We start from the raw sequence: 26,496 nt of genomic DNA, 5'->3' as shown, positions 1-26,496 counted from the left end.
ACTGGTTGCCGGTGGCCTTCCGGGTGCGCTTCAAGGTGTTGGTTCTCATCTTTAAAGCGCTCCATGGCATCGGACCTGGATATCTCCAAGACCGCCTTCTGCCGCAGGTTACCTCCCATCGGCCGGTACGCTCCCACAGAGTGGGTCTCCTCAGGGTGCCGTCAGCCAGACAGTGCCGGCTGGCGACCCCCAGGGGGAGAGCCTTCTCGGTGGGAGCTCCCACCCTCTGGAACGAACTACCCCCAGAGATCCGGGTGATCCCGGATCTTCCCTCCTTCCGCCGCGCCCTAAAGACATGGCTTTTCCAACAAGCGGGTCTGGCCTAGGGAATTTTAGCGGGGTCTTTTAGGGGATTTTTAAGGATAATTTTAATGATCGGCCTGTTTAAATATTTCTTTTTAATTCGGCTTTTAATTATTGTATTTGTATTGTAGTTTTTATGAGGCTGTTAGCCGCCCTGAGTCCCATGAGGAGAAGGGTGGGGTATAAATTAAATAAATAAATAAATAAATAAATAAATGTATCTAACTTTACAATAGCAACATATTAAGGTTTCTTCAGAAAAAATCATGTACCATCCATGGGACAAAATCACCCTCATTTGTGAGTGACTGCCTCCTATCTTTTTGTATCCTGACCTTCATATTCTTCTTTTGTACTGCATTTCTGTCATGTAGGCTTTGAAAAAAGAGGGACAGCTGACATGGATTGCTGAAAAACGACTCTTGTATAGGCGTTTACAACTTCTGCAGCAAGCTGTGGCCAGGTTGGAGAATGATAAATATGGTTTAGAGAAGCACAATGCCCAATTAAGAGATGCATTGCAAGAGGTAAGCTTTTCTGAAAAGGTAAAATAACTAAGGTCAGCATTATTTTTCAGTGCAATGTAATCATATGTTAGCCTTCATTATACAGTGATTGGGTAAAGTAGTTCTTTGTCCTATAATGTGATCAAATTAATGATTAAACTCTCTCATTAAAGAACTTCTGATTAAACAATGAATGTGTAAAACAATGCAATCTTATGTTTTTATTGAATACAATGAGTCAACCTTTACTGTGTTCATAAAAAAGGTAATGTGAAGCCCTAAGCTCTGATAAAGAGGTAAATTGAGTCATATGTTTTAATTAATGAGATGATAGAATTGTGAGTTTGAGGGGCCTCCCCTATTAAAAAAAGACAAATATACCACCTTCATTTCAGGTTTATAGAAGTGAGTCAGGCCCTAATCAAAAGAGTTCTTTGTACACCTAAGAAAAATAGTTCTCAATGTTTAAAAGGACTGTAAAACCATTATGGGAGACTATGGACCTCATCAATCCACAGTCAGATAGATAGAGAATAAATGGAGAAAGTCTAATGTTGTTATCTTACCCATCTCAAGTTTGCCAGAGATCATTTTACAGACTATGGAAAAAAATTCTGCGGACAAGTGAGACACAAATAGAACTTTGGGATAATAATGAGAAATATTACATCTGCAGAAAATAAAATACTGTACTGAAACAAAAGAACGTCTTCTCAAACATGAAACTTGGCAGTTGAAAGTATGATAGTATGCTTTGCAGTCTCAAGACCTCGATGGCTTTCAGTTTGCTGGTCATTGACCAAATAAATATTATTGAGTAATGAATTGCTTTCAGTTGATTGAGGCAGTAATGGATTTTGAATTATATCAGTGAATTTTACAGGAAAATGTCAGGGTATTTATGCATAAGTTGAAGAACAGCAGTTCTAAACACAAAATAAATATGTAAAAACATGGCTGAACCAAAAGAAATTCATTTTTGAATGGGAGGGCTAAAGCCATGATTTAACCCAACACAAATGTTGTTGTATGACCTGAAGCAAGCAGTTCATGCAAGACAGCCCAAGTATATCAGTGAGTCAAAGAGGAATGGGCCAAAACAACTCCAAGCCAATGTATGGAAGATATCAATGGGCACAATATATACTTGGTTGAAAGAGGGAGCCTGTGTTTTTAAATCTAAAGCTTCACATAACTTTCTCTAACTATCTGCTTTATATATTCAATAAAGAATGATACAACATGCTGTTTTCAGAGTTGTTTAACTAGAATTTTTATCTATTAACAGGATTTAGATAAAGCTCTAATCTCTTATAGATCACAGTACTAGAGTTTATAAAGGTTCACAAACTTATCTCACAATGTAGTTAATAAAATAAAACCTGCTCACTCTTTCTCCTGACTTCCTAAGTTTTACTGATTTCTTTGGGTGATGACTATTCTTTTACACATTACCTATTTTCAGAAATTTAGGGTTGTTCACAATTCAGTGTTTGTACTTGGTATTTTTGTCTTATTTTCAGTAATCTGCTCAATATCAGCAGTCAGTATTAGCCAGTTTTACCTAATTTAGGATAATAGTTTTATCTCTCTTTTATCGATTACAGGTAGAACATGAACGAAGGAAACTGAAAAGGAGTTACGGAGACTTTCATCTAAATTCTGAATATTCACAAGCTGACTCCGGCTCACAAAAGATTCTCTCCATTTCAAAGGTTTGAACATGCATACATACATGCATACATACATACATATAAAACTTTTATGCCACCCATGTCACCAAGGGCAGCTTACAATCATTAAATAAAAATGCTACATAAAACAAACAGATCTTAAATTTAAAATTAGTTAAAATTAAATTGACCAAGATGTAGAGGAAGGGAGCAAAGTGCATATGGGTAGGAGGTAGGATGTTATCTAATCCATTGGCCACCTACAGAATGATGCGCCCTCATTGGGATCGCAGGTCAGTCGACAGAGCTGTATCTTCAAGTCCTTTCGGAAGACCAAAAGGGTGGATGCAGATCTCACCTTGGGGAACACGATGTTCCCCAGGAGCCACAGCTGAAAAGGTACTTTGTCTGGACCCTGCCATCCCAAATTCCTTAATGATGGGATCTGACGCATGCCCCTTCTGCCAGCATGGGTGGAGCAGGCTAGTTTCTTTGGGGTGAGACAGTTCCTCAGATATCCTGGATCCCTGCTCTAAAGGGCTTGCATATTTTATTATCGGAAGTTGCACTTAAAACTATCCATTATTTCCTTCCCTTTTGCTTTTAGATAGTATTATGTTTAACTAGGGGCGCGATAGCTCAGCAATTAAAGACTGCTGAGCTTGTCATCTGGAAAGCAGACCGCTCGGGTTCAAGACCCGAGCACCGCACGAAGAGTAAGCTCCCATTACTTGCCCCAGCTCTTGCCCAACTAGTAGTATGAAAGCATGCAAAGGCAAGTAGATAAATAGGTACCACTTTGGTGGAAAGGTAACAGCATTCTGTGCACCTCAATGTTTAGACATGCTGGCTACATGACCACAGAAATGTCTTTGAATAATGCTGCCTCCCTTGGCTGAGAAACAGAAATGAGCACTGCCCCCTAGACTTGGAAATGTTTGGACAGGGGAAACCTTTACTTTTATGTTTAACTAAAGTTTATAATTGTTGGGTTGAACCTGAATAATTGAAAGAAAATCTAAGCTATATAAATAATTTTCGTAAATAATAGACTTCTTGAAGATAAGTAGCTGATTGAGTTTTCTCTCTCTTTTTCTCTAGAAAGAAACCCAGGTTCTCCAAAAGCAACTGGCAGAGTTACGAAAACAGGTGTGTAGTTTATAATTGGAACTACGTCTCTTAGAACTGCTTTTCTTACCTTCCATTGTTGGAGAGCTGCATCTCCATAGTAACTGCATTTTTAAAGATTCACAATAATCTTTGTAAGCAATGATCTTAAAGGACAGTTTAAAGTAGAAAATCCCAATCAGAACAGTTTGGGACATTTTATCTTCAAAATCATTTTGTACTTCTCTAAGAAATTCTGATTTTTTTAAAAAAAAATTCAAAATATTTTTATCCATGTCATTTGAATGATTCACTGTTTTTGCTGTTAAATGCACAATGCATTGCTATGAAAAAATGTTAATTGTGCACCATCAAGTCAGTGCTGATTATTAGTGATCACATAACATTTTCTCAGAATTTATTAGTAATATTAAATATGTTAAATAATAAATCTAACAGTTTTATTTTACATAAGATACTGTTCCTTGTGCTGAAAATTAGAAATTAAGTTCTTCAAAGGGAAATAATTCATTAGTCCTTGATGTCATTTGTTCTTGTTTTAGGTTTTTGTTCTACAATCACAGCTATCACTAGAACGGAAGCAGAAGCAGAATTATATCATCAGCTGTACCAAAACAAATCAAGAGCTTTCAGATTTACATCAAGAGCTTGTAAACTCTTTAGCTGTTGTGGCTAGGAAACCTGAGGCAACTGTTCTGGAATCAGAGACTCGCAAGCTTGATGAAACATTGAATAACAGCTTGACATGGAGAACTGTAGTCTCAGACAGTGTCTTATCTGGAAAACATATGGCAAGCTCAACACCAAAAAGTGTTCATCAGAAGCCCACAAGGTAGCACAGGAGTGGCAAAAGCAAGAAATTACAGAGGCTCCAGCACAAGCAGAGTTCAAAAAGTTGTTGGTATGATGGATCCTTCTTCATATTCAGCTAGCCTTGATTTCCAGGGTCTATCTGCTAGTTTTGATCCTTCAGAAATATAATTCCAGATTCTTTGGAATCAGTGAAGATCTCAGTACAGCCTGAGAAAAAGCAAAAGTAGTTGAAAGGCTGCATACTAAGTGGCTGAAGATACGCAGTGTGAAAATGTTTGGACATAACAAAATTCAAAGCCAGTGTATTAGAACTAAACAAAGAAACCATTTCTGATAGGAAGAATGGAAGTTCATTCCAGGAAAAGAGTCCTGAAAAAACTAAAGTCATTAAAAAGATTTCCCGCTTTTTTTGTATAGACACATGGGACAGTACTTGATCAGAGAGAGAAATCTCGATCTAAAGTCATTTTGATTTAATAATCTTATTGATAGTGATATCATTTCCTAAATTATTGTACAGCAATTTGGTATAAGATATATCTAGAGGGTTTTTATAACATTTTGTACTAAACAGTTCTTTTATAATAAAAATGCATTTTATTTTTTCTTTCTTTGCTCAAATATTTCATATGACGCTTTTCTGCTTTTTGAGATTGTGGTATGTATATATATATATATAAATAGATAGATAATATGCATGCATAGCCATTATCTACAAGAATCTCTGGAGGTTTATGTCAACAAGGACTATATAAGACACATACCATTGTAATTAAAATAGAAGATAAAAAATAAGTACCAAAGTAATAAATTTAGTTCTTCAGTTCTCAAGTATCCCCTGGAAGTGCAGTAATCCACTTTTACCAGTTTCTAGAAGGCCAATCCTGTACTGAAAGTACTAAGTTAGATGTTACAACTAAGAAGAAATGTCTGCAAAACTGACTCCTTCACCTCATGAAACTCAAGAGATTACAAAAAAAAAAGTTGTTGGAATGATGAGACAGATGGGTTGCTACTACATAGAGTTGTTCCTGAAAGTATAGTAGCTACACCAATTCATAATGGAGTTTATGCGTTAAAACCAGGAAGTGAAAACAGGCTGATGACCTAACAGAAAGGAGGAATTATCACTAGCATTTTGGAGAGAAAGAAAAAAGGCTACTGAAGCCAAGATGCATTTAGGCAGTTTCAGTAAATTGAAAATTTACTGATTCCAGAGTGAATTAAGTCCACTGAAGAGTTCCAGGGTAAAGGAAAGATTACTGAAAACAGGAGAGGTCCAGATTTCAAGGGTTTGTTCCTACTTGACCAGAGGAGCAAAAGCCTGAAAAGTTGCCAGCTAAGCTTTTGGTTAACTCTAAACAGGAGAGGATTTAGGGATAGTTACAAAGCTGCAAGCATAAATAGATGCTGCCTTGTTAAAAGAAAGATTATATGGCAGGCAATGAAATAGTTAATTTAGGGAATGCTCAAAAGGTTTTTTAAATACATACCAGTATGGGCTTGTGCTCTACCTCAAATCCTGCTATGCTGACGTATTGTGGTAGGAGTTGGGGTAGGATTCCTGGAAAGGATGAGTGAAGAAGCAATAACATACATCATATATTTATACTCCCAGCAAAGTCAGCCAAGGTATGAAGCTCATCCCAGCTATCCAGTTAAAGGAAGAAGATCCATATATCAGGCAGAAGCTATACAGAAGATGCTGGAGGCAGATAACCACTTTAGTGACAATGGTAAAAGCAACCATCCATAATGTGGAAGAAATCAACAGTACACCAAAAACAGACAAGTGGTTGACAATGTAGTACTGAATGATGGGCCCTTTAGGTTGGATGGCACTCAGCATACTACTGAGGAAAATCAGAGATTCTTTTGGATTACTAATGGTATTTATGACATGGCTAGATAAAAGCCTTCAGAACTTCTAGTTACTAATGCTGCCAGGCAAGAAAAGAAAATCCTAAATTGTTAAGGGAATCGCAGTAGGAACATGGAATGTAATAAGCATAAACATGGAAAAGCTCAACAATGAAATATGAGATTTATCAACTACATATTGACATCTTAAGCATCAGTGAATTGAACAATGACATTGTTTTCATAGGAAGGATATAGCAGACAGTTCTTGGGTACAGTACATGGTTCTCTTTCAGCTAAATAAGTATCTCCTGCTACTTTGAATAACAAGGAGTAAACATAGGATAATAGTAATCATAGAAGTTCCTTTCCCCTTTTTTACTATTGGATCATTACTACTGTGAAATTAAAATATCATAGATTAATGGCTAGCAAAGTCCCATTTTTTAAAAAAAATTAATATGTTGAAAAGTTTTAATTGCATAATTAAATTTGTAAATCACAATTTTGCTGTTTGATCTGCATTGGGAGAATAGAACAGACCTTATGGACATTTACAGAAACATGAACTGTGGTCAAAATGTGTATTTTCCAGTTTCAGATTTAATTCCCAGTGAGGTATAAAATGTCACTGAAACTTAATTAATAGTTAGGGCCTAGATAGCTCTGGAATGTTTAATATATTTTATACTTCAAATTGCTCAGCCCCCAAATGGACTAATTCAGAAGAATAAAAGCAGAAATGTTGCATATTCTTTACATAACTAGGCAAATGCCTTGCAGAAGTTCATTTTAAATATTTCTCAGATTATTTTTTTTTAAAAGAGCACTTTAAAAAATCCTGGATTTTGTACAAAAGTTTTCTATTGGGTATTACATATATTTCATAATACTCTAATATAGTATTTCCCTAACAATAATTCTATTTTTCCATACCCACATTATGTATTAATAATTTTCTGAGATTCTAGAAACGCAGCCCTCGGTTGGTTATTTCTTCATTATATTTATAATCTATGCCACCACTTCTTGCAACTAGTGGCCAATAGTTGCTTATTATCTGTTCTCAATAATCCTTTGCTTCTTTACAATTAGAGAACTTCAGCTAGCTATACAGTACACATCTTAGTAACTGAACTAGGTATTTCAGGGTCTAGAATGAAAAACCACTATAAATATCTCTGGGGGCTTGTTTGAGAGTTGCAAATGGAAGATCCTCAAAGACAAAAAAAACCTGTATGGTATCTCATATATAAATTGGCGGTATCATTAAAAAGAAGGTGGTTTATAACCATCCTGAAGGTTAATTCGAACTCCCCCGTCTAAACCTCTGACCACTAGAAACAAAATGATGGAACGTTTCCACACGTAGACCCAGGTTAGACAAAAGATTCGCTGTTGTGCAACCCAAGACATCATTCACCCAAGCTCCTCAAAATTGCTCCGTTTTGGCGACGAGAAGGAAACGCCCACCGAAATCAGGATTTTAGTTCTGAGAAAAGCCAATACCTGTCGCCACCCCCTTGATAACTCACAGAGGGCGGGGCGAGGGCCGGAAGTTCGTCGTGTCTTCTGGTTCGTGGGTGGGGGAGTGTCCATCATGGAGTCGCTTTGGAGGCTGAAGCGGTTCGATGCCTTCCCCAAGACGCTGGAAGATTTTCGGGTTAAGACCTGTGGCGGCGCTTTCGGTGAGGGACCGCCGGCTGCCCGAGGACTACAGGACTCTGTAGTCCTACTGTCGGGAGGAAGACAAGAGGGGTTGCTCTTGCAGAGAGATCCCTGCTAGTTTAAAGCGGTCCTAAGTTGAGGCATAGTGTTGCACATGCAGACAGATCAGCGTAATGTTTCATGTGTGAACTGAAAAGAGCTTGGCTCATTTGTTATCTTTTGGTCTTGTGCATTGTTTGTGAAGTTGGATTTTTTCGCAGCTTGGTGATCGGTAGCGATCATATTGAAAAGTATCGAGGCTGAACTTAATGTGATTTTTCTTCTGTGTTACGTTATCATACCTGACGTTTTCTCAATGCCTGCAACAGCATTAATTCAGAAGGCAGTATATGTTGTTATATGTGCATTGAATGTGTATGAGGAAATCGTTTAAAGAAAATGCAGCCTTGACTGTTTCCATTTTTTTAGCAAATTAATCTTTAAGAATGTACAGAATAGCCAGGATTATGAAGTGATTGCTTGGTGCAGCTTTGGTACCACTTGCTGGTAAGGAACCTAAATGGATTTTTGTAGCAATCCAATGAACTATTGACTCTCTTGGGGGAAAAAAAATTCAGTAAACCTATGAATCAGTAAATCTATTCATTGTACTTTCTCCAGTTTAGAACCATATGGTAGATTAGATTTTTTTAAAGCTTACCGGTATATCTTTTAGCCTTTGCCAGATGTCCTGTCATTTAATACTGAGTAAAATTTTCCAAGAAAATATGTCTTCTATTGAGGACTGGAAAAGGAGTCAAATTATCTTATAATGGCTTTTTTTTATCATTGCTTATTTTAAAGTACAGTAATCCATGCTCTTTTAAAATAATACAGAGTTGAGACAAAGAATCAGAACTGATCTAGCAGAGATACTGAATGGATGCTTTTTGGTGATTCCATTGATTGTTTAAAATTTAAATGTTCTGAAATATAGCATCTCAAAACTATATTAAATATTTAAAAATATATATGAATCAATACACAATCTCTTTTAGGAGTATTTTTTTGGCTATATAGTACTTTTGTATAATTTGTTTTTCACTTGTGTTTGTCCAAGCTTTTTATTTATTTGTTACATACAGTAGGTATGTGTTTCTGAATTTTTTACTGCTCAGGATTCAGCACCACTCCTTTAAATATGTGCTTATAGATAGGTAACAATAGTAGAAATTTTAATTAAAGCAGTTTCCTGGAAACTGAAAAAATGAAATGTATGCATAGCTTTTAAAACATCCCTTTGAAAATGCAAGTTGATTGCTGCTGCTGGCAAGGTTCAGCCCTGTCCTTTGGGACCTCTTTGAGGATAAGAACACATTCACCAGTCTGTAAGATCAAAAGTAAACAAGAGAAAGGAAGACTTTAAGAAAGCTTGCATCCTTCTTGGAAGAAAATATCAGTCTTCCATGGAGAATGAACATTTGCATGCAAAAAATATAATAATCTCTTATAAATAATAATATAAAATATATATATTCTATTGTATAGCTTTTAAAAATTATGGTGAGAATAATGGCTGATTGTTAGTATATGAATATTTAACAATTTATTATTGAAGAGAAATGAATATTACCTATTTTATTTTTTCACTTTTTTAAAGGTCTTGAAAACTAAGAAAGGACTTTTCCTCCTGATTTTTTTATTTTATTGGTGTAGTAAAAGCATTGCACCATATTGCATCTGAATAACACAAACATGTTTGTTTTACCAATCCTGCATTAGGAAGTTTCGTCAGGCAGTTACTTTTCCACATGCAGCTGGAGTGCAAAATATATTTTTCACATGTTTTTGCATGCATTTTTTCTATGAATTTAATATTTAGATATAAAAAGCTTCATATCAGGAATTGTTTTTCATGTATATAGCAAAAGTCAATCAATTTATATAATATTGCAGTCCCCGACTAGTTAGTGTAATTATTTCTTGGGTTGCTTCATCATTCCAAAAATTGATATTGATTCAAACTTTTTTTAGAAAGTTTTCAGAGGTGTGTATGGGGGGATAGTCTGCTAATTTGTTGTACCTAAATCAACTGTTAAATTGTCCTAAGCCACTGCTTATTCTAGCTACATTTTTATGGACTAGAAAGATACCTTTATGTTTTAGATTAAAAAAATGATACTGAATCCCTTTCTCTCAACAAGTACATAGAGGCTGATTGGTTTTCTGGGAAATCTTCAAATTTTCATGTCTTTTTACAGTGCTGAGCATTTTAACTGAAGGCACTGGGTGAATTGCAAAGGGCTTAGCCAGTTCCTCCAGATGATTCCCTGCATGATTCCTTGAGCAAGCCAAACATGCTTGTAGTGTTATTTTCTTAAAAGGTATGCATTTTCATTTCCTGTCAGGGAAATCCTACAGAGCCCCCCCACCCCCGGTTAGACTCTGAGGTATCCTATACGTTTATAGTACATGAAACATGCAAAAATAGTTAGGGAGATGATGATGATGATGATAATTTGTAAGCCTTGTAAGTAACTCAGAATCACTGTGAGTGAACTAGGCAGCCATTTAAATTTAAATAAATAAATAAATATATTAAACTTGTATGCTGCTCAACTCTCAACAGTTTTGGGTGGCTCAAAACAAAGAAGTTATAATAAAATCAATAACATATAAATGGCTTTTATTCAGTGATAGATTTTTTTTCCCCCCGCAGAGTACTACATTTCTGGTATTTCTGTAGAACGGGAAAAGATCTATTTGAAATTATAGAAAAACTGTCAGTATAGGTAGATCATTAATCTGTCCAGATAAATACTTTACAGCTTCTATACTTAAATGTTAATACAATGATAAATGTATACGTTTTAAGATATGACAACATGTAACTTTCCTTTCTTCATATGTAGTGACTGTAATCAGTGGACTCATCATGTTCTTCCTGTTCTTCTCAGAGCTCCAGTACTATCTTACAAAGGAGGTAAATGAGACTTCTTGTCCTAGGATATACATTTTTGAATATAAACCTTCATATTTCTCACATATTCTTTAGAAGCAGATACTGTATTAGATATTACCAAATGGTTTCAAAGTTCCCTACTTGTCCTATGAAATCTATAGCAGCTATGTCTTTCAGGCTAATTTATCCTACAAGATGCCTAGAAAGATAAAAGGTAGATCAAATAAACCATTCTGCAAGTGGAATTAAAAACGTAAATTTTGTTATTATAGGCCGTTTTGAGGACTTATATAAGCAGAAAGTATACATTTAATAATATATTTAAAAACATAGTTCTATGTTTCTGAGGAAATTGCTCTAATTGTATTTTACATTTTTATTAAAATTAATGTAGTTTGATATTGAAACTAATGGCCCTGTCATGGTGAAATCTGAATTGGTGCTTGATGTGAAACATATCCCATTGTGTCCCATTGATTTAAGAGGGCGATAAAAATGTATGGGAATAAATGATCCTATAAGTAGCTTGGGTCTAATCTGCAAATGATTTTGTGCTTGTTTATTTTTTTTTATCTTTAGATTCACCCAGAATTATATGTTGATAAATCAAGGGGAGATAAGCTACGGATAAATATAGACATTGCTTTTCCACATATGCCATGTGCTTGTGAGTAAAGGGTATTGAATTTTGCTTTTTAGTTAAATGAAATGATGGAAAAATAGACATCCCTTGTCTTCACTTAGTATTTTATAATATTTTAATTAATCTTAGGAACAAGTGTCTGGAACCTCTGCAAAGTAAAATAAGATTTTACCTAAAATTAAAAATAAAATCTTAAAAGTAAGATTTTACTTAAAAGCCAGTGCAGTCCAAGGCTGCATTAACGGAGAGATAAAACCAAGATCACATGAAGTGTTAGTACTATTTTATAATGCCTTGTTATTATATTATATTAAGACTCTAGAAAAGTGCAGAGAAAAGCAACAAAGATGATTTGGCTAAAACATATGGAGGGTAAAACATATGAAAAATGTTTGCAGTAATTGGATATGTCTAGTTTAACAAAAAGAAGGACTAGGGTTGACATGATAGCAGGGTTCCAATATCTAAGGGCCTGCAACAAAGAAGCGGTCCATCTATTTTCCAAAGCACCCAAAGGTAGCAGAACAATGGATGGAATGGAATGGATGGAAACTAATCAAGAAGAGAACCAACCTAGAAATAAGAAGAAATTTCCTGACAATTAGAACAATTAATCAGTAAAATAACTTGCCCCCAGAAGTTGTGGTTGCTCCAACACTGGAAGTTTTTAAGAAGAGATTGGATGGCCATTTGTCTGAAATGATACAGGGTTTCCTGCCTGAGCGGGGGGTTGGACTAGAAGACCTCCAAGGTCCCATCCAATTCTGTGATTCTGTTAAGATGGATGCTGATTACAAGGGAATAATATTGAAGTGGTAAAAGGAAGTGCTACTCTTAAGGGTTAAGACATAAATAATAGTCAGATATATGTAAATATTCTTTAACCTGTGGCATGCATCCTTTCTTGATTTTCAGCAATTCTCATATATTAGTATTGATTCAGGATTCTTTCCTTAGATCTTAGCTAGTGTGATTATGGATCTACATTGATTTTTGATTACCCAGTCTTCTAATTGCTATAGTTTTCAAGAAAATTTCAGTGTTCTCGTTAATGGCCTGATGGATATGTTGTATATTATAATTGTCTCCCAAGAAATTGGTTTGGAACTGTCTGTGTTTGTTACTTACAGATTTGAGCATTGATGCAATGGATGTGGCTGGAGAGCAACAATTAGATGTTGAGCATAATCTCTTCAAACAGCGCTTGGATAAAGATGGCAAGCATGTGACTCCAGAAGCAGAAAGACATGGTAGAATAGATATACTGTTCCAGTGTGGGAGCAGTATTGCAGATGAGATGGTAACACTGGGTTTAGTTTTATGACATCTGATTTTAAGGGTATAAAAGTGACTGGCTGGCATAAGTTTCTATTGTGGCCAGATATTTGGTACAACTAATAGACATGGACCAGTATTAGTGATGTTTGAGCATGCTCTACACTGATATGCTTAGTCATACATTACTTTTACAGGTTTTATGTCTTTATTTCAGAGTTAGGAAAAGAAGAGGAACTATTCTTTGATCCAAATTCATTAGATCCTGAACGCTGTGAAAGCTGTTACGGAGCAGAATCCGAGGATATCAAGTAGGTTTTACTTTTCTTACTATGACTTGGAAGCAAGAAAATGGTTTTGGGAGGGAGCTGCATAGCTACATCATTTTCTGAACTTACTAAGAAGGATTAAGCTTGTGGCTGTTTGTAGTTTAGCTGATATTCTTCCATGTTTTCTTGCCTAGAACATCATATGGGTTTACTGGGCTTTTCATTGTTAATAGAGGGTAGGAAATGTTTCTCAAGTAATAGCAGACAGATTGAATCTGAAATACTGGAAGTTTCGGCCACTTAATTTGGATTTGGATTGAACCATTCATTTCACTCCAGGGTAAACTCTTATAAGGTCCCAAGGCAGATAGGATTAAAAACTGTGCAATAATAGTTTTGCCTGAAACAAAGCTGTTGGGTGGAAGTTTTTTATTGCATTATTTTCTTAGGATGGTTACATCCAGGTATTTGAAGTATATATACATTTTTAATTGCAACAGTTACTTATTATACTTGTGTTGTCTCTCAAATATGGTCTGATATTCCCTGTTCCTATAAGTTAGCAGATGTGAAGTCTGCTGCATTCCTGGGAGCATAAAATAATGTTTTAACTGTAGTTTTGGTATTTTGTAGTTTTTTATCTGGTTGTTAGCCGCCCTGAGTCCGCAAGGAGAAGGGCGGGATATAAATATAAGCAATAATAATAATAATAATAATTCTGTTTAATTCCTCATCTCGAGAAGAAAAATAATCTATCCTTTCTGTAGGAGCGCTTGCCATAGGATTCTAAACTATATTGCTCCTAAGACAGTGATGGCGAACCTTTTAGAGACCGAGTGCCCAAAGACCGCCCCCACCCGACCACCACTCTGCCGCCACTTCGGCCCTGTCCCCCTCTGCCCCCTCCCCATCCCACCCCACCCCGCCCACTCGCAGAGCTACCCACCGCCTCCACAGCCTACTACCCAGGCGTCCCAACAGCACCATGGTGGCCACGCCCTCTGCCCGCACCCCACAGCATCAACTGTGCACGATGGGGCACGAGGGCGGAGTCTTGTCCCCACTGCCCGGCTGCCATGTCCTTGGATGCGCTGCTCCGCGCAGGCTGTGCTCGGGGCGACTCTCCTCTGGGGGGGCTGCTGGTGAGGAGGGGGCCGTGGGAGGAGGCGGGGCTGGGGCAATGGCACGTGTGCCCACCGAGAGCGCTCTGAGTGCCTCCTCTGGCACGCGTGCCATAGGTTCGCCACCACTGTCCTAAAACAATCAGCATAGTATGTTAGCCCTTTGAAATGCTTTCTACTGAGCCAGGAATAATCAAGAAATTCTAAACTATCCCAAGCTCTTTGTCATGAGACTCTTCCTATAATATTTAATCGGATTTTCAGGCCCATCAATCAAAAGGCTCTGCACCATAAGCTATTTCAGTACATATTTGCTTCTATAACCCGGTTTAGAAAACAGTTGTGTATTGATGTCAGATTTTCTGTCTCTGATCATTACCCAAATACAGGTAGTCCTCGACTTACAATAATTCATTTATTGACCATTCAAAGTTACATCACTGAAAAAAATGACTTATAACTGTTTTCACACTTATGATCGTTGCAGCATCCCCATCGTCACATGATCAAAATCCAGATACTTGACAACTGGTTCATATTTATGACCGTTACAGTGTCCCGGAGTCATGTGATCCCCTTTTGAGACAAGGAAAGTCAATAGGGAAGTCAGACTCACTTAACAACCATGTTACTAACTTAACAACTGCAGTGATTCACTTAACAACTGTGCTAAGAAAGGTCATAAAATGGGGTAAAGCTCACTTAACAAATGTCTTGCTTAACCACAAAAACTTTGGGCTCAATTGTGGTTGGAAGCTGAGGACTACCTGTACTACTGTGATGGCTGTCTTAACTTTCCCTGTCTCTCCCAGTTTTCATATGCTTTGGAAATGCCGTGACAGACTTCTAGCACACTATCTAATACTACTTTCAATTCATAAAGGACTATTAACTTTTTGAAAAAAAATCCCTGATAATCATAATTTTCAGGCTTTGTAATGCTGCTGTATGTCATAGCAGCAAACTATGATGATTTTTTTTCTATTTCTAATTAATGTGTTTATGCATTTTATTTTTTGGGCAGATGCTGCAATAATTGTGATGATGTGAGGGAAGCATACAGGCGGCGAGGGTGGGCCTTCAAGAATCCAGATACTATAGAACAGTGCAAGAGAGAAGGATTTAGCGAGAAAATGCAGGAGCAGAAAAATGAGGGATGCAAAGTATATGGATTTTTAGAGGTCAATAAAGTGAGTATGGCAATTTTTATCATCGTTCTGCATTGGCATTTCACCCAGTATAAACGTTTGATCATGCTAAGTAGAAATTCAGTATAGATAGTCCTCAACTATAATAGTTCATTTTGTTGTTGTTAGTTGCGAAGTCATGTCCGACCCAACGCGACCCCATGGACAACATTCCTCTGGGCCTTCCTGTCCTCTACCATCTTCTGGAGTCCATTTAAGCTCACGCCTACTGCTTCAGTGACTCCATCCAGCCACCTCATTCTCTGTCGTCCCCTTCTTCTATTGCCCTCCATCTTTCCCAGCATTAGGCTCTTCTCCAGTGAGTCATTCCTTCTCATTAGGTGGCCAAAGTACTTGAGTTTCAACTTCATGATCTGGCCTTCTAAAGAGCAGTCAGGGTTGATCTCCTCTAGGACTGACTGGTTTGATCGCCTTGCAATCCAGAGGACTCGCAGTTCATTTAGTGACCATTCAAAGTTACAACAGCATTTAAAAAAGTGATTTATGACCATTTTTCACACTTACAACCGTTGCAGCATCCCCATGGTCAGGTGATCAAAATTCAGATGCTTAGCAACTGGTCATATTTATGACAGTTGCTGTGTCCCAGGGTATGTGTTCAGTTTTTGCCACCTTCTGACAAGCAGTCAAGCCAGATTCACTTAACAATCAAGTGACTTTGACAGAACCTCACACATCTTTAGCCATTCAGACTCTGACTATGAAATAATTGTTTACTATTCAGTGAATGGATTGTTTCTGAGTATGTGCTCTAACTCCTTTAGTAAGAATAGTATTGAGTTTAAACACAGTTAGGCATATGTTTGAGGCAGTGCCTCTTTTCAGCGTGCAGTTCAGTAAATAATTTGCATTTAAAATAAGGATGAAGTACTCATTCTTATATAAGGGCTCTATATTTTGACTGATATATCGAAAGGCCCAGAATATTCTTTGTCAAGTTGAATTTAGCTGTTGTTTACAAATAAAAACAAAATGGATTTATATATGGCTTTATTTAAAATGTTAGAAGCATCTGTTCAGATTCCATTTCAGGCAAAGGTATGTGTGCTCCTTTTAAATATCCAAATAAGAGGGATTTTCTTAATTTAAAAAGACACACTTTTCAAAGCTGATGCTGATTGGTATAGAAAACTAGATCATTGAATGAGATCTGTATTTCTCTTACAGGTAGCTGGCAATTTTCACTTTGCACCAGGAAAAAGCTTTCAACAGTCTCATGTTCATGGTAAAGTAACATATGCATTGAATATCTTATAAACTTTCCCTGCCTCCTCCCTTAAATTTTAGGATACATTGATTGATCGATGATGTTTATATATTATCAGTCCAATTACTGCACTGTAGTTGTGATGAACTCTAGCAGTATAACTAATACATGGAGTGTAGAAGAACTAGCAAGAGGAAACATTTCAAAAGTACTGTTTTCATGAGAATAAGAAAGTTGTAGTATGCAAGGATCTCTCTCTGTGTGTGTGTGTATGTGTGTGCACGCATACACACACGCACACACATACTTACAAATAATTGCTTGTCATTATTCCCTTCTGTATAGAAAATACTATAAGTACAATTTTAAAGGCATTCAGATGATATGATCATCTGTTTCCTTTTGCAGGACTGATTTAATAAAATATGTTTTCAGCATATAAAAATAAAATGTCAACATACACGACATATTCAGTACACTTAGATTAAATAAATGTTGGATATTTAAGACTGAAAAATTCATATGTAATTTAAAGCAACAAACCTTAGGTTTGTAATTTTAAAGATCTTCATATGCTCAGCAATTTTATTGCAGCTGCGGCATGCATTGTGCTATGAATATAATGTGTTATTTCCTTTTCATATGTGGCACTTGAGATGTTCTACATGAATCTGCAGATCTTATTGGTTGGATTGTGAGCTAAAACTGAATAAATAAGCTAATCTTCTTCAAGAGGAAGAAGGGCTTTGGCTTCTGCACGAAGCTTGCAAATTTACTTGATATCTATGAAAAAACCTATGTATAATAATTTCTTGAAAGTTGAGTCAAATTCTGTGTTGGCTACTCTCCATTATACTTTTTCATTCCTGTGTGGAAAGTCTCTTTGGCAGTACTTTATTCATTTTTCTGATGTTTGACATGGTTAATTTCAATTGCCTGCAAAAGATACAAAATCTCTATCAAAAGTCTTTGGTTCTTTATTTGTCTTCTAAGAATTTATTCTCTAAAAAGAATTAAGTCAAAATACAGTGAGTAGGATACCACCTCTGTAAATCTATTATTTATTATCTGTTACATGCAGTCCTAACTGAATTAGGTAATGTTCAAACATTTGGAAATATGCATGCATGCTGATGAAATTAAAGTCTTGTTGATTTATTTTATTTGCTAATTCTGTACTGTCTATAATGAAGGGGACTAATTTCTCCTGTTAAAGCTTGATAATACTTAAGGATTTGACCAAACTGAGGATGATATTTTGGTTCAAGGATCTGGGAATGGGCATTATATGGCTATGATGTTCCATTAAAATATTGAGATTGTTTTGATGACAATTCTGTTCTTAAAAAACAAATTCCCTGAACATTTAGAGGATGTACTGCTATTTATCCTTTCTAATCCATTGAATCACACATTTTTTCTTATAGAAGCTTACATATATTCAGTAAGGTCCCGTTCAAACTTTCTGTAGAATATATATAAAGACCAGACTTAACACCACTGCAAAGTTAGCAAATATGGTTTTGAAGAAGACAGGATTTATAGTAAACAATGATTTCAGGTAAACTTTGTAGAAGTATCAATGTTATCATTTGTCAACTCCTCACAATGAATTATTTTCCAAGAGAAATAAATTGGAATTGTTATAAAGCTTATATATCAGAAGTAATTGAAGCCTATCACTCATAGAATTGGCAGGTTTGTCCCATAGATTTATCTCTCAATATCAAATCAAATCTTTACAAATGAAACAAGTATTTTAATTTTTATGTTGGTATGATTGGTTTGGTAGGGTTTGGCTGTTATGCTTTATAGCTTTTGAGTTTTTATAGTGCATTTAAAATTGAAATTGGGCTGATTTGTTTGTGCATGTTTTAGTACCTTGCTGGCTAAATTTACACTCTGACATTAAACGTCAGCATCTAAACTTAGATGCAGGTTCTGTTAGCTTGTTTATCGAAATACAATAGTGCTTTTGAAGTTGCAGCCTAATAAAGTTGTTTATTTAAAAGGAAGTGGTCTGGTGGTTAAATAGTCCAATAGTGATAATGGCGATGGTGTTAATTTGTACTCTTGGTGGTGGTAGTTATTGTACAGCAACAATCTGCTGCTTGTTATATTTTTCTTTTGTTGGGGAAGAGGGAGAGAATTTTCTTGCGTGTCCCATTTCTCCTAAGAAGCAAGGACCCGGTGATGATTACTGCACCCTCTCAGACCACTAGCATTGGAAAGATATGTACTTGGCTGACCACAGAAAACCACATTAGAGCATTTTCTTCTTTCTTTTTGCTATGGGAAAGAGAAAAGTTTTTTGTCATGAGCCGACAACAGGGATCTTAGTACAAGTAATGCCCATCAATTGCATTATTTGAGTTTTTTGTGCTTCAAACTCTCAGAACATTTTAAGCTTTAAAATGATTGGCAGTTCAGTGCTGAATGATGATTCATCCTCAAGTTAGATGGCATGCTACTGAAGAAGAGCTGAGTTATTTTTGCCATTTGGCGTTTATGATACAATTAAAGTAAAGCCCTTGGGATAGCTAGTTGCTGTTGCTGCTGTGCAGGAAAAGAACATCTGAAGCAACAAAGAGAAAATTAGTGGAAAAGGGGAAGGTAAGAGGCACGGCCATGGGAAAACTCAATATAGTGGAAGTCGAAATGAACCGATTACTCTGACATCTCAAAGATTAGTGAATTGAATGGACTGAAATTGGACACCTTCAGTCAGATGCTTTTATTAATTAATTAAATGCTGTCCATTTTGCGTTCAGATCAGGAATAATGTAGCAAAGATCTTCCTTGGGTACAATGCAATCAGTATCTAAATAATATCGATTAGATTTTGCAGAGAGCCCTTTAATATGATAGGCAAGTTTATGCTGCAGCCATTGATGCCGAAGGAGGGGTTGATCAGTTTCATAGTCAAATTCAATCTGAAATTGAATGCAAGCAAGATGTGTTGTACTTAGAGACAGGAATGCCAATGTTGGAAATAGTAGCTAGCCAGATATTCTCAGGGACAGAAGTGAAGCAGGAGAACCACTTTTCAGTTTTTGCCACCTCAGTGATTTCTTCATTACATCATATTGATACAAAGAAGTGGAAGAACTCAGTTTTAGCAGCAAAAGTGTGGCTGGAAGCTTCGCAACAGATCATGAATTGCTCGTGTGCAAGTTCTAAGTCAGAACTTGCACACAAGCTAAACCAGAAGAATAAAGTCAAACAGTTTCCAAAATTTGATCTTGAGCATATACCCACTGTTTTCAAGGAGAACACCAGGAATCACTGTGAAGTCCTGAACCTCATTGACAGGGAACCAGAACTCTAAAATAAAATCAAGGAAGCTTTCCACCTCAAACTGATATGCTGAAGAAGATGAAAGATGGAAGGAATGTACTGAAATTCTGAACAGTAAAGATATCAATATCCTAGATACCTAATTTACAACAACAACTTGATAGCACAATTTAAAAAAAAGCCAAGTTAAAATGTTCCAGTGGAGCATTTTGAATGGGGTTGTTTTGCCCAGTCATGAAATAGAATGTTTCTTCTTTTAGGTGCATTCTATTTTATAGATCATTGAAACCAGTTTCGCACACATTTAAAAAATACAAAGTACCTTATACTTTGCACGGAGCTGTGTACTATTTTCAACTAAGTATGGATAGAAATTCCTGCTATAAATGGTAGGGTTCTATCATGCCCTCTGCATATATACACCGTATTTATGTTTGCTACTGCATAATATGAGAAACAATAATTTTGAAAATAAAACATTATTTAAGATTTTCCAAACGTAGCTTCAGTTAGATATTACTTTTGCATTTCATCTTTCTGCTTAGTTGGATCTGACACATTCTTTTATATTGCCTTGATCAAATCCTTAAGAGTTTATGTTACAGTAATGTTTCATGAGTTTAGTTGCTAAATGGAATGTTTAAACCAATTTATATCTAAATATTTCTTTAAGACCCTTGATATTAAAGAGGAATGTTTATGTGTTTGGTAGATCCTGCTTAAATAAAGTGTCTTCTTTCTGAAATCAGTAATTTACAGAATAATTACAACCACGCTGGGATATTTCATGGATGTTTTTTTTTCTTTTTAATTTATCCTGAATGAGTTTAGGCATCAGTAAAAAGAAAGAGTAACAGTAAAAAGATTGTGAAATTGCTGAGGAGAAGACAGCTTAAGGTCATAATGGAAGATTTAAAAAAAATTATGTGTGTGTTTACTACTGAGGAGTTATTTATTTATTTTATTTAGTTAAATTATTTAAGTTATTTATTTAAACTATTTCATCTTAAAAGTGTATCATGATCTTTACTTAGAAATGCTAATTCTAAAAAAAAAATCAACTTTTTGTTTTTTTTGTTTTTTTTTTAAATGCATAATTGTCTCCTACAAAAAGGCTTACTCCAGTAACTTTATGTGTTGTCTGTCTTTTGCAGTTCATGATCTTCAGAGTTATGGACTTGACAATGTAAGTTCCCTAAGAGAACTTGTATCTGAGCTTTCTACTTACATTGAAAGGGATAGGAGATCTACCAGTTGTGCACATGTAGATAATTTGTCATATATTAGTGTGCCATCTGTAGAGAATAACAACATTATAACTGTAGGAATAATACAATTGTTCTATTTGAAAATTGTTGTAGAGTTCATTATACAATGCATTCATTATAAATCATGCTTTAAAAAATCCCTCTCCCCTTTTGCTAGAATTGTTCTCCTCTTTGATAGAGGACGTAGATCACTGAGCACAAACAACCTATCCCTTTCTTATGGCTGCTGTTCCCAGATATATAATTGCCTGGGGACAGCTGCACTGCTTCTGCCCTCGGGTAATGTACACCGCAGGAACACAGAAGGAAACAATATTAGCAGTTCTGACCTGGCATAAACTGGCACAGGTGCTAAACACTTGTTGTTCCATTCCACAAAGAGGGAAGCCTGTGAAATACATGTGTCTGCCTAGGCACTAGCTGGGAACTGATGAATAACAAGAGTCATATTTCATCCATAATATAAAATGGTGCCTGCATTGTGAATGGCCTCCAGCCTGTTTCATCTGTGATATTTCTTCAACTCCTTGATATTTTGGGACTTTGTTTGCTTGTTTCAGATAAACATAACACATTTTATCAGGCATCTTTCATTTGGGAAGGATTATCCAGGCCTTGTGAACCCACTTGATGGAACAGTTGTCACAGCTCATCAAGGTATTGGTTTGAAGCAGCCTTTCAATCTAAACTGGTAAATGAAGGTGACAACCAGCACAATATTTGTTTACTCTTTGTTGGGTGCTTAATTAAAATAGATATGCCTTGGCTAAACTAATCATTTTAATTATAAATTGGAGTTTGGTAACTTTTCAGCAGAACGATAAAAATGCAACTTTCTCTCCCTTTTTTTACTTCAGAATAAGGAATATATGTCTAATGGAACCATATCCTCTCTTTTTTCTCCATGTTTTCATTAGCAGTGTGGATAGAGTTAGGTTTTAATAGATATTCCCTAATTCCATGGTCTTCTTTACAGTATCACCTTTTAATTTCTTCTAACCTTTTCAATTTGTGTGAAGGGGAGAGCAACAAAAAGGCCTTCCAAAGAGAGGAATTGTTAATTTTATTGAGTGATTACTTTAAGGAAGGACTCCTAGCCTCAGCCTCTCACTTTACTCTCTTCATATGCCATCTTAGTTTTATTAATTGCAGATCCAAGTTATAATAATAAAAATAACTTAATGATTGAGAGCCCACTGAAATTCATAAAACTTCACCCCTAAAATGGCTGGTGCTAATCTATTTCAAATTCTTGCTGAATCCTAAGTCACTCTTTTAAGATTCTTGAAGTTTTAACATTTCTTGAGTTTTTCTCTACAAATCCAGCTTTTAACTTTTGGGTAGTTGTGTGCAATTACAAGCCACTTCCTATTCTGAAAAACACTTTGAGATCTGTGCATTTTGTGGGAAAAACAGTGTTCTGCAGAACAAAGAATGTTCCAGCAATTAACCACACTATTTTGCACATCCCAAGTTTTTAGATGTCCACAGTAGGTGGCAGCACCTACAAATCTTGGTTTATCTGAGAAAAGCTAAGCAAGGTCATACCTGATCAATACTTGGGTAGGAGACTATAAATAATCCCAGGATTATTAAAGAGAAGTCTTAAAACATCCAGGAAGAAGGTGGCTACATAGGTACTCACACATAATAATTAGGATTTGTGTTAATACTTAATTCTGCAGGGAAATTTGCATTTTTCCCTAAGACAGCAATGCAATAAGTTGTGTGGTAGTCTTTTTTGATATTGAGTAGAGTTTCACAAGCAGTCCAAAGAGAACAGGAAGATAAGATCCCAGTGGATTTCATGCCCAACTCTATTAATGCCTACCAAATTACTGGTTGAGTTCTACTCAGTCAATTTTGGTTACTTATACTTGGCATGAGCTATTCAGCCCATAGAAAAATGTTTCAATTGTTTGAGTCCTTGTATGGAACAATGGAGGTGTTTTGTTCCAGATACAGTGGCCCAGAATGCATTTTCCAGTTAGAAATGATTTGAGGAGGAAAAAGGGGAAAAGTCACTCTTGGTTTTCTTTGCCAATAATGTATGTGGACATCCCTGGCAGTGAGGGATTTCTTTGCAGTGGCATGCAAAGTGTCGTGATGGCAATGTGTCGTGGCTGGGGAAGGAAAGGTGTTGGGTGATGGGGTGGCTAACAATATATATGCGATGAAAAATGGGGTGATGCAAATTAGCTTTGTTGTGCCCTGTAAAATCACTCTGGGACTTCTTCCAATTTTATTTCAGCTTGAAGTTGGAACAACCAAAGTGATTTTTTTTTCTGCTGAACTATATTTAATCCAAAACAATCCAGCAGAGCCATTCGACATCATACAGTATTTGTACTGGGTTCAAAACACAATTCTGTTTCACCCATACCCATTATGATTTTATTTTGGCTTTTAGCTTCGATGATGTTCCAGTATTTTGTAAAAGTAGTCCCCACTGTGTACATGAAAGTTGATGGTGAGGTAAGAGCTGAATATTGTCTTTTCTTTAAATAGTTTTAAGTACTTTCTTTCAATTTGGTTAAATTCAACATTAAAACAGTCTTTTATTCAGATTTTGTTACAAGTAGTCCTCGTCTTCTAGCAATTCATTTAGTGACCGTTCAAAGTTACAGTGGCATGGGAAAAAGTGACTTATGAACATTTTTCACACTTACGACCATTGTAGTATCTGTGTGATCAAAATTAAGACGCTTGGCAACTGGTTTTTATTTATGATGGTTGCAGTGTCCCAGTGTCATGTGAACAGCTTTTGTGAATTTCTGACAAGCAAAGTCAATGGGGAAGCCAGATTCTCTTAACAACCGTGTTACTTACTTAATAACTGAGGTGATTCACTTAACAACTGTGGCAAGAAAGGTTATAAAATGGGGTAAAACTCACTTAACAAATGTCTTATTTAGCAACAAAAATTATGGTTGTAAGTCGAGGACTCCCTGTATTGTTTTCTCTTCCTTTTATATATCCCACAAATCTGCTGTGAGAAATGCAGGTGGAAAGGTTACAGGATGAAATTTTCAGCAGGGTCCTTTTTGCCGGGAAGTAATCTGCTATATTTAATTGGGAGTAAAGAGATAGCATTCATAAATACCAGATAGAAAATTGCAAGCAATTCTACTAAACAATTCCATTTTGTTATTAAGCCATGAATAGTGGGCCTAGGATCTTCCAAAATATGAATCACAGATATTTTTGAAAGGAGATAGTTGGATTGCAGGTCACTGTTACTATGGTTGCAATCTCCTGGCATACCTAAAAGAGAAATGAGTGACATGTACTTAACAATGCTTCTACCTGAAGAATACACAAAGCCATACACAATTAGCTGCATTTTTCTTTTTCTTTTCTTCAGTTTGGATGGTGCCTGACACTAATCAGCTATTTCAACATTTTTGTAGATGGTGAGGACAAATCAATTTTCAGTAACAAGGCATGAAAAAATAGCTAATGGACTAATTGGAGATCAAGGCCTACCTGGTGTGTTTGTGCTATATGAGCTTTCTCCCATGATGGTGAAATTTACAGAGAAGCACAGGTGAGAGATTCTCAATATGAGTGTGAAGCAAAAAACCAGCTAATTTCCCCCCAGATGAAATTTCATTTAACGTGTCTGTAGAAGCCATGTTTTATGTTAAATGTGTGATACATAGAGATTGATAATAAGTGTGGTTTCTGGAAGATATTCTGAAATCAACAGATCCAAGCTGAAAGTATCTGACTTTTGTCTGAGTATAAATGTAATCATAAATGTAATTAATGAAATGGCTTTAATAAAACAATTCTCTCACTGATTTCAATTTTTGCCTTCAGAATGTAAATTCATATTAATGTTTTTCCAAATCCAGGTCCTTTACACATTTTCTCACAGGCGTCTGTGCCATTATTGGAGGAGTGTTTACAGGTAACTGGATTTTTGTGTTCAGAAATTTAAATAGTTTTCTGTTCATTTTGAATCTGGAAATTAGTTTGTAAATGTTTTTGATCAATATATCATACTTTCAGGGCATTTTCAAATCAGTTCTATAATTTACAAGTTGGCAGAATTGCCATTATCATTGGAAATAAAATGAGAAATAGGGAAAATTTGACAGTTGCGATTATTAATGAGTAATATTTGTGGCTTCTACTTACTATACAGCTTTTGAAAATGTATAACTCCTGATTGATTCAACAAGATTAAATTGACATGGTTACGAATGTATTATACCATAAGAGTAGAATTTGGAAAGAATGCCAGGGGCTTCTTTTTATTTTGTAGCAATATTGCAGTTGTGTTTTTTTTCTTTCCTTTCTATATAGGCTAATTAAACTGACCCTTCTTTTCCTCCTTTCAGTTGCAGGACTCATTGATTCTTTGATCTATCATTCAGCTCGAGCCATTCAGAAGAAAATTGAACTTGGAAAAACTACATAGATTAGATTCTACAATCCTTCCTAAAAGACTTGAAGAAATGAAAAATTACCCTAACATCAATGTCCAATATCAATGTGCCAAGTGAAGATAATTGGAACTTTGAGAAGAGACTGACATTCTAGTCCTGGGACAAGTAAAACAGGGATTAAATTTAAACATCAATGTCTGTGGCTGTTAAAACATTTCTGTTTTAATATTCACCTTAATCTGTTGGCATATATTTCAGTTTCTATATTCCAAAAAAAAGTGTCATCCAGAATATAGACCATAAGAACTTGTATATGTCTAAAACTAGTTATTTCTAATTTAATTTGTATTTAGTGATACTGTAAAATGTGTGGTTGGAATAAATTCTCAGGAAAAAGTTTTACTAAAGTGATGTGATAATTTACTTTTTTTAAAGCTTGCTTATGTAGTATCAAGAGTTGTTATATCCAAAAATATTGCTTATGGCAGCCATTTTTCCCTCTTCATTGGTATGTAATATTTTAATTCTAACCACACTCTGCAATAGGTCACATGATCTTCATCTTTGGCTATTCATTTTCTAAAGTTGATTAGAATATTTTGCAATACCATGTGAAATTACTGGTTCTTGTCTCATAACTGTTTCCCCAATGCCTCATATATGTATTAGCAGTATCTCATTCTTCATCTCACTGTCCAGCTGATGGAAGTATCCTGTTCATTAATCATTGTGACGATTGATCAGGTAAGGCGATTATTTATGGTTGTGATAATGATGACCTATTGAATTTATGCCTACTCTAGGCCAAATGTTTTGGAACCTAATGTAAAAATAGTTTCCTCACTGCTTTCTATTCCATCTTGGGAGTATATATCAACTGCACCACTATGGCACTTTACTCTTCATGACATTAACTTAAATG

At 35.9% G+C, this 26,496-nt stretch overlaps 2 protein-coding genes across 4 annotated transcripts in view; both read left to right on the top strand.

Annotated features, from left to right (window-relative positions):
* CEP250 (centrosomal protein 250) overlaps positions 1–4,989 on the top strand; it is a 38,360-nt gene extending 33,371 nt beyond the window's left edge. Inside the window, exons 29-32 of the mRNA XM_015815584.1 lie at positions 678–830; positions 2,417–2,524; positions 3,584–3,631; positions 4,153–4,989. Coding sequence (XP_015671070.1) covers positions 678–830; positions 2,417–2,524; positions 3,584–3,631; positions 4,153–4,446 — 603 coding nt within the window. The 3' untranslated portion in view covers positions 4,447–4,989. The remainder of the gene's footprint in view (positions 1–677; positions 831–2,416; positions 2,525–3,583; positions 3,632–4,152) is intronic.
* Positions 4,990–7,862: 2,873 nt separating this feature from the next.
* On the top strand, positions 7,863–25,981 carry ERGIC3 (ERGIC and golgi 3). Of its 3 annotated transcripts, XM_015815568.1 has the most exons (14): positions 7,891–7,971; positions 10,192–10,314; positions 10,843–10,913; positions 11,472–11,559; positions 12,666–12,785; positions 13,028–13,121; positions 15,225–15,390; positions 16,576–16,633; positions 21,067–21,098; positions 21,741–21,837; positions 23,591–23,655; positions 24,591–24,727; positions 25,038–25,093; positions 25,527–25,981. In XM_015815568.1, exons 3-14 carry the CDS (start codon positions 10,866–10,868, stop codon positions 25,604–25,606), a joined length of 1,041 nt encoding a protein of 346 aa, XP_015671054.1. In that variant the 5' UTR covers positions 7,891–7,971; positions 10,192–10,314; positions 10,843–10,865; the 3' UTR covers positions 25,607–25,981. The 3 variants fall into 3 exon arrangements, with proteins under 3 accessions (XP_015671053.1, XP_015671054.1, XP_015671055.1); XM_015815567.1 differs by lacking the exon at positions 10,192–10,314 and having other exon boundaries at positions 7,863–7,971; XM_015815569.1 differs by lacking the exons at positions 7,891–7,971; positions 10,192–10,314 and adding an exon at positions 8,432–8,497.
* The last annotated feature ends 515 nt before the right edge of the window (positions 25,982–26,496 follow it).

Source organism: Protobothrops mucrosquamatus, unplaced genomic scaffold, assembly GCF_001527695.2.
Source record: "Protobothrops mucrosquamatus isolate PMUCROS unplaced genomic scaffold, P.Mucros_1.0 scaffold351, whole genome shotgun sequence".
Taxonomy (NCBI): domain Eukaryota; kingdom Metazoa; phylum Chordata; class Lepidosauria; order Squamata; family Viperidae; genus Protobothrops; species Protobothrops mucrosquamatus.
Note: the sequence above shows the minus strand (reverse complement) of the source record. Positions and strands in the feature narration are given on the sequence as shown.

Coding starts and splice junctions, on each gene's coding strand:
- ERGIC3 (XM_015815567.1), top strand. CDS start 7,884: ATGGAGTCGCTTTGGAGGCTGAAGCGGTTCGATGCCTTCCCCAAGACG. Junction 23,656..24,590: donor ACATGAAAGTTGATGGTGAG/GTAAGAGCTGAA, acceptor ACATTTTTGTAG/ATGGTGAGGACAAATCAATT. Junction 25,094..25,526: donor TATTGGAGGAGTGTTTACAG/GTAACTGGATTT, acceptor TCCTCCTTTCAG/TTGCAGGACTCATTGATTCT.